General features: G+C 46.3%; 2 protein-coding genes across 2 annotated transcripts; both read left to right on the top strand.

Annotated features, from left to right (window-relative positions):
* The first annotated feature begins 682 nt into the window (after positions 1-682).
* Positions 683-5,208, top strand: LOC139351949 (cordon-bleu protein-like 1). Its single transcript, XM_070993873.1, has 5 exons — positions 683-697; positions 2,573-2,834; positions 4,039-4,192; positions 4,615-4,816; positions 4,918-5,208. The coding sequence occupies exons 1-5, from the start codon at positions 683-685 to the stop codon at positions 5,206-5,208; spliced, it is 924 nt and encodes a 307-aa protein (XP_070849974.1).
* A 367-nt stretch (positions 5,209-5,575) lies between these two features.
* Positions 5,576-9,990, top strand: LOC139351948 (uncharacterized). Its single transcript, XM_070993872.1, has 6 exons — positions 5,576-5,654; positions 5,747-5,829; positions 5,913-6,098; positions 6,259-6,358; positions 8,144-9,421; positions 9,938-9,990. Exons 2-6 carry the CDS (start codon positions 5,827-5,829, stop codon positions 9,943-9,945), a joined length of 1,575 nt encoding a protein of 524 aa, XP_070849973.1. The 5' UTR covers positions 5,576-5,654; positions 5,747-5,826; the 3' UTR covers positions 9,946-9,990.
* The last annotated feature ends 1,531 nt before the right edge of the window (positions 9,991-11,521 follow it).

The following is an 11,521-nucleotide window of genomic DNA, read 5'->3' as shown; positions in this document are numbered from 1 at the left end:
TTCAAAAACAAAATATAGAAGGCAGACTGACTGCATTAATACTGTTATTTATATGTGACCAACAGTGGCTATTTGCTTTACTTTGGTCGCAGCTTGTCCGATAATTATAGAGCTCATCATTCTGCTTATTTACCCCAAAATCACTGTCTCCTTTCTATTAGACAGCTGCATTACAGCTGTTTAGTCACAGAAAACACATGATTTTAATTCAAGCTTTTACAGCAGTGGTTACATGTAGAATAATACAAACAATAATAATAATAATAATCAAAAACTTTATTTGTATAGCAGCTTTCATACAGGAGTTACAGCTCGAAGTGCTTCACAAGAAAGGAATCACATGCACCAAGTGGATGCTTTACATAAAAGACATTAAAAACAGCTAAAATGCAAAATAAGATTGAAATAAGTATGCAAATAAAAATAAAGACAATGCATCAAACCACACGATAACACATCAAAATTTAGGTAAAAACAGAGAAACAAAACAATATTTATTTCAGGATAAAAGTCCAGTTTTAGAAGTTACATTTTGTTTATTAATGACAGTGTAGTATATCAATATGCTGCATACTTGTTTCACAGCGCGTCTGTAGCTATGATGTTATACTGAGGGTTGGAGGCTCAGTTACAGATTTATCTTTTCTAGCATGCAAAGTAAGATTTCTAGACTATTGCTGACATGGAGGAGATAAAGGTGTGAGGAAGCTGGCACGTACCTGCTCACGTGGAGATCACATTGCGGGGAGCTGACATCAGTGTACAACGCTCCCTCTGCAGTTTGTCTTATGGATTTACGCCACCTGCTGGACAGTCGGCGAAATTACACCAGTAATACGCAATGTGACGCCCCGTAGGATGCAATTAAGTTTGTTTTCTTCTGCAGCTGATAGCAAACTATACATTGCAACTAATGATTTTTCAACATGGATTAATCTTCTGATTGTTCCCTGCATTAACTGATTGATTGTTTGGTTTTTAGACATTCAGAAAATAGTGAGAAATGCCATCACAGTGACCCAAAGGGACACCTTCACAACGCCTGTTTTCTCCAACCAATAATCCCTGCAGCTCCTTGTCACTCTCACATGGGTGCACACAGTTTCAAATCACCACGAAAAATTCAATATAAACTTTGATTCACGGGTAATTTTATGACTCTGATAAGAAAAATTGTGCTACAGCTGACAGATCAGACAGGAAAGGACACTCGCAGACAATGTGAGCCGAGGACGTGATTTTAAAGGACATTTAAGGACCACAGTCAGCAGAATTGAAAATAGCACTCCTGCTGGTGTGAACGGTGTTTCCAAAGCTGCGTTCACTGTCCTCCTTCTTGGCAGCTCTCTGAGACTCTGCTGCATGTTTCATTAGAAGCCAAGTGATGAATTTAGAGGCCTTGTTTCAGCAGTGGGACGTCTTGTAGCTTGTAGCATGTCAAAAAAAGCCCTCTTTTGGGGTTTGTTGCTCCATGCTCGCTCTCTGTTCGAGGCCGGGCTGCTTGGAGAAAACAGAGCAAACACAGACAGTTCACACGAGTTTGCGTCCTTGCAAACACGTCTCTATAAATGTCCAGACTGAAGAACAAGCAGTACAGATTCTGCGCACTGCTGGATGAAAACTTCCTGAGTTTATACGAATCCATTCGAGAATAGAGTTTGAGCCTAACATGGGGAAATGAGTTCACACTGTTGCCATTTTGATTTCCCGTGACAGGAAAAATAAAGCATGTCAGCGTCACGCCACTTACTCCACCACACACAGCCGCTCCACAGCAGCGTTACGCCGTATCTGTGTCCTCATGTGGACGCATTTAAGTCAGAAACAACCCGACAGTTTAACTCCTTCTACCTGTTTGAAGGTGTGTGTGGGCCTCTTCCATTTCACAACATGATAAGTCAACAAAAGAAGGTGATCAAAGCCGTGCGGTGATATCCACTGAGACTCCACAATGAGATTACAAGACTGCAGTCAGTGCAGACATGTGTTCCCTGCGCTTAATTTGATTGAATCTCCCACTTTACTGTGTGCAGATGAATCAGGGTTTGAGTGACGTGACAGCAGCGAGCCTCGTGTTAAAGGTCATTCCAGTTTAATTCATCAGTGACTAATCACGTATAAAAGTCACGAAATCCTTCTCTGAGTCAAAGCTGAAGAAAATAACTGTCCTATAATTACTCTGCCGCACCTCCAGTACTGTACAAGTAAATACTGTAAAAAATTTCCCCTGTGTGGCAAACTTTTGGAAACTTCCTTTAAAATACAGAGTTACATCCCTGAATGACCTCATAATCTGTCAATGCTAACGTCGGCGTGCTAACACTGACAGATTTCTCCTCCTACTGACTCTCTATCATTAATCTGTGTATTCCTTTAAACACAATTAACTACTTATTGTCCACCAATTTCATTCGAAAAGGGGCTTAATCTCAGCGTGTGTCCATGCTTTACAGTATGATGGACCACAGAACAGCTGATCAGCAGTAATTTTGCCAGAGAGGATCAGCAGATTATGTGGATTAGATTAGAGACCCTTTTCCAAATTGAGTGGTATACTCTTTGAACATTACAGGGTTACAGGTTTAACATTGGGAACAGGTTCACCAGGTTACGACGGGCATGCCCGCCCGTGCAGATACCCCCCAGCTCACCCCCTCCCATGCAGAACACACAGACGTGCAAAGTGCTGTCACATGACTGGGCAGGGCCTGTAGGTGTGGTGGGTTCTCTGCTAAACAGGGATTACAGAGGAAGGAACCCTCTCTTCTCCTCAACCTCTCTTAATAACACAGAGGAGAAAGTCGGAGGAGAATGGGACGAGTGTGTGGACACAGGTGAGTGTGCACGGCTGTGGATGCATGGAGAATGAAGTGTTTGTGAACGTGGAGCGACGGAGAGAGACAGCCTTTTAAAAGCACTAATCCCTCTTACTGAAGAAACAGTGTAAGCTTATTTGGCACTCAGCATTACTGCTTGAACAACATGGCTGAACAGACAGGGGCTGGTCCTGTATGAGCTACTGAAACACCTTATTGTGGATAAAGATGACCTTTTCATGGTGTCATACAGCAGCCTGAAGGATATTATTTGGCTCTTTCCAGCAAAGCAACTATGATCCTGGTGTGATTATGCTGTACTTTTGGAGGAAATTGTTTGTTTATTTGGCTTACTTCAGTTGCTGTATCAAGCAGGACTAACAGGAGCAGGGACAGGATGACAAATAAGTAAATGTATATAAAAACAAGCCATGTTTAAATAACAAATAAAGTAAATTAAAAGCTGAGTAAATAAATAAACGTAGCTGATTTTAATGCGTTTAAAGAAGCTGTTATCTGTGTTTGAACACTGCTAATTCAATCATTATTACAGCTATTTGTACAGTCAAATTCTGTTTGCTCTGCACTCAGTCACCTCGTGACAGGCGCGCGTGCCGGCGGAGGGGACAGTGGCGCGCGCAGCTGTTTTGTTGGCACGCGCCGGTGAACTCCTAGCTTAAAATACACCGAGGGCGTTAGCTTTAATCAAACTGAGAACCGCACGGGGTCAAAGGTGAAGGAAGAAGGTGCTTAAATTCCTGGAAGGAGGCGAGGAGTGTCTTTAATTTACCGCAAACGGAGCGGGAAACCGCCGGGAGTCCGTAGTTTTTAGGAAAACACAACAAAAGTTAGAGATTTTTTTTAGCTTAGCTGCTCATAAGATACTCTGGAAGCGACAGTCTGGATACTTTCTCGTTGTTTCTGTGTGGAGGCAGCTCGGCTGTGGGCTTTGGACCGTCACCTTTAACGTCTGAGGAGGGGGCTTCTCAGGTAACCTAATGGGCTCTGGCTTTTCATAGGCTAATAACGCAAGCTAGCACTCAATGCAAAGGTTCCATTTAAGGGTTCATTTGTAGCAACAACCTGCTGAAGTTAGCCTTCCAGTGTGTTTTTGCGGGAGTTGGCGTCAGGCCTTCAGATGTCATTCTTCACATGTTTTCGAGCTGCTGTGAGACATTTCACACTCATGTAATCAATTACTGAGACATGTCCCATCTCTCAGGAGCTCGACCTGACACCGTCAGATCTGGAGAGGCTTTTGAGTTCCCTCGAGGGTCCCTTGCGATGGATGAGCAGGTGAATCCGCTGGAGAGGGACCACTCTCTGTCAGTGGTCCTGCCGGGGGGGCTGGAGAGGAGCGCCACGGTGCACGGAAGGTGGGTCGGAGCACGAGCTGTTTGATGTGAAGGGTGTGCAGTTTGTGCTCAGTGGATGTGACTGCAGGCAGCATGGCCGCTTCAGTCTTGAATTTAATGCCACTTTTGATGCATTATGGGAAATGTAGGAGCTTGGAGTTGAAGTGTTGGAGCTTAACCTCTACAAAGGCCTAAAACTTGCATATCTTGGCCTCGGCTGCATGTGTTTTGCTTTGGCTGGACAGTCTCCTCTCATCTCCACTGCTATTGGACATTAAGTCCAGTTTGCAGATGGACAGGTCTCAGTTGTAACTTCATTTTTACACCAATCTCTATGTATTTAACTGCTGTAATTTAAAAACCCTGGTGGATTTTGTAACCTTACAAGCTCACAAGACATATTCGGTGTATTATCACTTGTTTTCTTTGTATATTCTTAATAGTAAACCAGTGATGGACTTGCTGGTGACCCTTTGTGCAAGCTACCACCTGAACCCGTCAGACTACACGGTCGAGGTCCTCTCGCCCAACAAGAACAACATCAGCTTTAAACCAAACTCTCCTATTGGCTCGCTCGAAGCGGACAAGATTGTGCTGAAGCCCAAAGGGGTGGAGGAGAAGATCAGGAGGCCGTACATGCCTGAGGTGAAAAGAGGAAAACATTTAGGACATAACTAATGCGATATCAGTATTTATTGTGGCCATAGTTGTGTAAAATGAGTAGAAAATGTCATTTCTCTTCACAGGCATCTGTGCGTCTGCTGATCAACTACAATAAGTCCCATAAGGCCGTGGTGCGAGTGAGTCCCAGAGTGCCCCTGGAGATGCTGCTGCCTGTGGTGTGTGACAAGTGTGAGTTCAAAGTCGAGACGACCGTCTTACTGAGAGACTGTCAGTCCACAGAGCTGCTGGACCTGACCAAGAGTTTGAACGAGCATGGGCTGAGGGAAGTGTTCGCCAGAGACACAGCTGTGGAGCACGAGGACCCACCCAGGACACCTGAAGCAGGTATGCTGGAGGAGACGTCACATGACTGATCAGCTGTTTGAGTTAAGAAGAAGAAGCTGTTTCACCGATTAAACCTCATCTCTCCACACAAATCTGATGCAACCGTCCTCACATTAATACATGATTTGAACAAAAAATTGTGTAGCATTTTTTTCCCACCATTTGAGACCCGACTGGCATTCACGTGTGTAAATCCGCCTTAAATTCGCCCCTTTCCACCTAAATACACTGTATTTTATTCATTTTCTGGCTTGCACTTTGTCGGTTTTTACTGTAGTGACCCTGAGAGGCCGACGCACTGCAGCTGAAAACAAATAGACAAAACACAACCGAATAAAGACAATGTCTTCACACATATGCAGCATATTAAAATATCTGTGTGTGTTTCTGGACAACCTGAACCCATAATGCCATTGTTTTCTGTGTTCAACAGCTGTCTCGCCAACGGAGGTCATCTCACCTCCTCCACTTCAAGGTAACGCGTTCGTGCACGGCCTCGGTCGTATCTGCTGCTCGCTGTCTTCTGCTGCGTATTATGAGCTGATGAAGATCATTTACATTCTGCAGAGCTGCCAAAGAGGGAGAAGAAGCAGAAGGAGAGCACAGGATTTCTCAGCTTATTCAGAAGAGGGAAGAAAAAAGCTGGAATGGTACAGTATGCCGTCGGCTCGTGAAGGATATGATGTGAGCTATTGTAAAGCTTCTCATCAAATGTGCATTTCCCTCTTGGTAGAAAGGGCCGCCGAGTCCCCCGTCTTCTCCTGGTCTCAACAAGCCAATGGGAGACGGCGTGAACGGGCAGTCCTCTAACGCCCCGCAAGCAGACGTGCCCAAGAAGAGACGAGCCCCTCAGCCGCCCATGGGGGCGTCCCAGAGCGTCCCCAGCAACCTCAGCACCTGTCACCTGAGAGGGCCACAGGTGGGTTTTTCAGCCTCTTCTTCTTCCACTGAGGCGAGGAGGTTTGCCTCAAAAACTGCTCAGTCGATTTCAGTAAAATCAGGCGGAGCTGGTTTAGTTTTGCTGACAATGAAGAGACACTGAGGAAAGAAAATCCACTGATGTTCATGTCTCGCTGTAGAGGTCTGCAGAATCCACCCTGAGGAGCACCAAGCGGAGGGCCCCACCCCCTCCCTGCGCAAACACCCACCAGGAGCCGCAGTCGGACGCCGAGGTCAAAGGTAAAGCCTTCACTGATGATAGAGATGGCTCTCTGCGCTGAACACAGTTTAATGACAGCAAAAACACTGTTAATCGTTCAATGCAGAGTCAATATTGACCGTCCAAACGCAGCCTGATCCCGCTGGTGAGCTTTGTGTTTGTTTTGCCATCTAGTGGTGATTGTCGAGGCAGCCTCACTGAAGCAGCAGCAGCAGCAGACATGAAATATGCCGGCGCAACATTCCCAGTTGACCTTTTACAGTATTTCAGTGGAAATCAAAGGGGTTTAGAGTGGGGTGAGTTCTCGCGTCTGCCAGATCCTCACGGCTTCAGTCGGCGGCGCGCGAGGTCGAGAGAGATTGAAGTTAAATCAAGATTAAAATGTCAAAGCGAATACCATCAAATGGAAGATTTAGCAGTTAAATCCAGCACAGAACGCAGCTTTTATCAGTCAGAACAATTTAACCCCCGTTCAGGGCAATTAAAGTGACCCAGGAGCCTTGTTCATGGAGCATATTGGCTTCAGTCGCTTCCAAGATAAATCCCTCTATTGTCCGAGCTTTCACTGGCTGGTTTTAGTCTGCCTGACGTGCTTTCACCACCTGGCTTCAGGACCTGTCGGTGCATTCACTGATCTGGCTTTCGCAGACCTGAATGGACAACGATCGTTTTGTTATTAGGGATCTGCAGTTTTGTGAGGCGCTCAGGTGGAAGAAAGGAAGAAGTGCTTCAAACTTTTTCTTTCTGATTATCTCCCAGCGTCTCGGTTCGCGCCCTTGTTTTCTTTCTGCGACGGGGGCGCGACACTCTGCTGAGTTGGTATCAATCCTAAGCAGAAACAACAACTCCCAGCTGATGATCACACTCTTCCTCCCGCCCTCCTACGCTTACATAATCAAGGCCTGATTCAATCAGAATCACAGCGCTGACCAAACTGGTTTTGGCGTCGTCATCGTCGTCGTCATGTTTGTTTTGCTGCCCTGCCCTGAAGCTAAGCCTTTTCTCCTCCCTGCTTACAGGTGATTGAGGGCTGCGGCTGCTGCTGTCTCCTTTTCCTCTCCTCCTTCCACCATCCTTCCTCCTCCTCTCCGTCCTCCTCCTGCGTCGGCCTCTTCTTCCTCCTTCCCATCTTAGTGGCTTTTATGGATGTGCGTCACTGCCGCCTGCTGCACTTAAATGCTCTTTATTTGTCCTATTTTTATTCTGTCTTCCTGTTTTGCTTTTCTTTCTGTTATTATTTGGGAAAATCTGTAACTTTCCTTTTTTTTTGTCTTATGTTTTTGTCCTTTTTTGTGTGTTTTCCTCTAAATGGGTTCGATTCAAGCTAATTGTTGTGCCTTTAATTCAAAACAGAAGCCGGATGAACTGTCATGTGGTGAATTAATCAGCTGTTGTGGTTTATCTGTAAGCAGTTAGTATTATTTTTCACTCTGTTGTAAGATGATGAATGTCTTGTCATGTTTTTAATATTTTGATGATGATTTTTGATCTCGATTCTTGAAGCTTTTTCAGAAACATGTAGCATTTACAGTTTTATATGCAGGGTCCATTCGTTATTAATCTCTTTGTTGCAATAAAACTGTGAATAATTTAATAGTTGATTTCATTTTAAAATGTGTCTGTGTCTCTGAACTTGTGACTAAAAGGGATTCAGGTAAAAAACATGATATAATACTGAATTTGCTGGTTCTTCTGGGTCCAGCGTCTCTTCATCACTTGGTCTGTTTCTTACTGTTACTGTTTCTTAAGTGAAGTTTACTCGTTTTTACTTTTTCCATCTTACTGAGTCTTTCCTGTCTCTCCAGGGACTGTAGACTCCTTGAACCCTGTGGAGGAGCTGAGAGAAAGCGATGACTCAGACTCTGTAGACCTCTCGCTGTCCTCATCTTCATCGCCACATCCATCACAACCACGGCCATCCTCATCCTCCTCACGTCCATCCTTCGCACATCTCCATGAAATCGCTGACCCGTATCTGCCTTCGTTTCGGGGGAAAGACTTCTCTGATGCTCGCAGCGCTCTTGCCAAAGTCCTGACCTCCTCCGTGTCCAAAGGAACGCTGGTGAAGCGTTTGAGGAATTCTGCCACTTTCCCAAAATCGCACAATGGCTCCTCCTTTGTGTCCATGCATCCGGCGTGTTCAGATGACGGGGCTGGAGTTGAACCTGTTCTCACGCACCGCCTCCCCACTGAGCCTGAGTGGGAGGATCCCGTGCAGAGGAGGGGACTGACCACCTTCAAAGTGGTTCCCTCCAAGAAGCAGAAGTCCCACGATCGAGAGCTCACCTCGGACGCTCCAGATCAGAGTGTCACAGAAGATAACCCTGAGAGCGACGTCTGTCCTGAGCTCGGGAAAAACCAAACTGAGGCTGAGGAGGATCCAGGTTCTCCTGACAGATCAGAGACGCCTTTGCTGAGTCCCGAACGCTCTTCTCCGGAGGTACAGGCCTCTGACGGGCCAGCTTCTCCTCCACGTCCTCTTGATTTGGACCATCAGGATGGTCCAGGCTCACCTGTCCCTCAGGATGGGTACGCCGTTGAGAAGCAGGAGGAAGAGGATGAACCTGAAGTCACGTCTGAGGTGATAACGCTGTCAGACTGCAGCGATGGAGAACTTCCCGGTGATGGTCAGATGAAGTCAGAGGATCAGAGTGAAAGTCTTCAGAGCCCCAGCAGACGGTCTGTAAGCACAGACATGGATCACTGTGAGTCATACACTGATGAGAGGGAAGCTGAGGAAGAGGAGGAGGACAGCTTCCCCCCTCCTCCTTCACCCGTCTTCTTTAATGAAGACTTAGAAATCGCTGAAGCGGGGAGAGAGGATCCTGCAGCTTCCTCTCCGCCATCGCCTCAGCCACCAAGTCCTACCTCAGACGAGCCCGCCTCGGCCACGCCTGACCGGCCTGCAGCCGCACCAGCCCCTCAGGAGAAGACCAGCGCGGGCCCATCCAGGTTTGCCCAGGCGGTGGCGTTGGCTGTGCAGAGGTCTCGTCTCCAGAGAAGTGGGAAAGCTTTAGGCCCTCAGTCCCCTGATGGGCCACACAGCACCCTTCCCTCACCGTCCAGGTCCTTATACCAGTTCGGTGAGTACCAGCGTCCAGTAAGTCAGTGCGATCGAGAGCTGGAGCGCAGCTATGTCTTTAATTTTCTTTTCCACATGTTTCAGCGCAAAATTCAGAGTTTATTCAGTTGCTGCGATGACAGTTGTGGGTTGTTTGCTCCTGTTGCCAGCGCTGCCAATCAAATGTGATCAAAGCACGCCCACACAGCCCTGATGGGACCGATTAGCTAAGATAAACAAATAAATAATCCCCAGTGCCGTCATTTATGGTTTCTGTTGCATGGTGGGGGAACAGTGAATATAGGAAAGTGCAGCAGGCAGGATGTGATGTGGGAAAAGGACCTAAAAGCTCTTTATATGTACAGCATCACGGTTCTGATGTGGTATATTTCAGTGGAAAGCTTACACATAGAGCTAATTCTGCTATAATAGATGAGGTGTGTGTGTGGACGTCTGATGACTGAGTGCCTCCTGAGGCTCTTTGAAACGCCTGTAGAGGAGAGATGTGATGTAAATGTTTCTCTGTTTTGAATCTCAGGTGCCTGAGGGAGGATTCAGAGCTGACCGAGGACGCCACACTCTGTTTGTGACTAACAGAAGGTTAGCTGAACCCTTTCTAATAAGACAAACTGCATCATTTTTAATGACGAGAAGCTTGTTTTTTTTTATTTTTTTCTTCGCTTTCTTTCTTGTGAAGACACCTCGTCGTCTCGTTTTATTTTGGACTTGATGTTCGCAGGTTGAACATAAACACTTTCTGTAAGCCAAATGTTCAGGACGCCGGTTGTTGAACTGACAACGTCCTGTTTTTTCCTCTACTTCCTCTTAAATTGTCATTGAAGACGTGCCAAGGCGGACGTGACGCCGATGTGAGAGCTTTTTTTGGTTTGTCTGCGTAAAACAAAAGAAACAATGTTCTCCCAGTAATTTATTTATTTCCTGCATGGGGGTGTACGTTTTTATGTTGAAGAATGCAGTAAAAGCCATGAACTCTGTCTCAGGCTGGTTTGCTTTTTAGCCACCAGGGGGCAGAAGAGCATTGTTTCTGAAGACAATAGTCTCATCACATGAGCTCTGCTGTGTGTATCACAAGTTGGTATGATTTTAAAAGAAATAACAGTAAATATTATCTTCTACGGGGCCACAGATGAATGATTTTAATGAATTAAGAGTTGTTATTGTAAAATTTAATTATCCTTAAATGTCTCTGGATGTCCTTTTTAACACTTTCCCTGATAGAAAACCATCACACATGCTTTATTTAATGGGGACACGAGAATTTCCTGCATTTCAAACAGCACAAAAAAACCACAAACATCCTTGTTGGAAGCATCGGTTTCATGCCAAGCATCTCAACACCTTCCTGAATAAACTCAGTCCACTTTGCTCACATGCACACACTGTTATGTCTTTAACGGACCCACACCTCGGGGCAATACTGCACAGCTATACTTGGGTGCCAAAAGAATCCGCACTACTATACGTATTGATCCAGCCCTGGCCTTGGAGGAACAGCAAGGAGCGATGCGAGGCAGAGACCTAGCCAGAACCGCCTGTGGCTAAAGCTCCATGTTTGCCAGGCCTGGACTGAGTGGGCTCGCTTCAAGACTTTCTTTCTCTCTCTCTCTCTCTCTAACGTTCCTCGCTCCACCTGAGGAGAGAGAAAGAGGAGGACGGGTTGCTGGTGGATGATGGGAGGTGACCGTTGACCCTGTCGTGTTTCCGTGGCGCTCCCCCCAGAGGGGGCGCCCGGCCCTCAAGGGCACAGCCGTGTCACACTGCCGTTGTCATGGAGAATGCCATTACCGCCCCTAAGGGAGAGCGCCGCGTCTAACGTTTAAAGACAGAGAAAAAAAAAAAGTCTGGAAAAAGAAACCGACGCTGCAGAGAAGCTCTTTTCCTGCCTGAAGCCATGATATCCAACGTAAGTGACAACTCTGGCATTATCCTTTTTTTAGCAGTGAAAGGTTGAATCTCAGCCCGAGCAGCAGCGTTCACGATCACGCAGACAGAAGAACGGCGGGTTTGTAACGCAGCGCAACGTGAAATGCTACTCTGTCATGTACGTTTACGGTCCGGCACGTGACGCTCGGCGCCATCAGCGCAGATGAACCTTTGAGTG

This window comes from Chaetodon trifascialis, chromosome 24 (genome assembly GCF_039877785.1).
Source record: "Chaetodon trifascialis isolate fChaTrf1 chromosome 24, fChaTrf1.hap1, whole genome shotgun sequence".
NCBI lineage: Eukaryota > Metazoa > Chordata > Actinopteri > Chaetodontiformes > Chaetodontidae > Chaetodon > Chaetodon trifascialis.
This window is presented reverse-complemented; position numbering and strand designations above follow the sequence as displayed.

What these genes read in the sequence shown, in the direction of transcription:
- LOC139351949 (XM_070993873.1), top strand. An exon ending in GGACGAGTGTGTGGACACAG is followed by an intron (nt 2,835 to 4,038) that starts GTGAGTGTGCAC and finishes CCCATCTCTCAG; the next exon opens with GAGCTCGACCTGACACCGTC. An exon ending in AGCGCCACGGTGCACGGAAG is followed by an intron (nt 4,193 to 4,614) that starts GTGGGTCGGAGC and finishes TATTCTTAATAG; the next exon opens with TAAACCAGTGATGGACTTGC.
- LOC139351948 (XM_070993872.1), top strand. An exon ending in GTCACCTGAGAGGGCCACAG is followed by an intron (nt 6,099 to 6,258) that starts GTGGGTTTTTCA and finishes GTCTCGCTGTAG; the next exon opens with AGGTCTGCAGAATCCACCCT. An exon ending in GTCGGACGCCGAGGTCAAAG is followed by an intron (nt 6,359 to 8,143) that starts GTAAAGCCTTCA and finishes CTGTCTCTCCAG; the next exon opens with GGACTGTAGACTCCTTGAAC.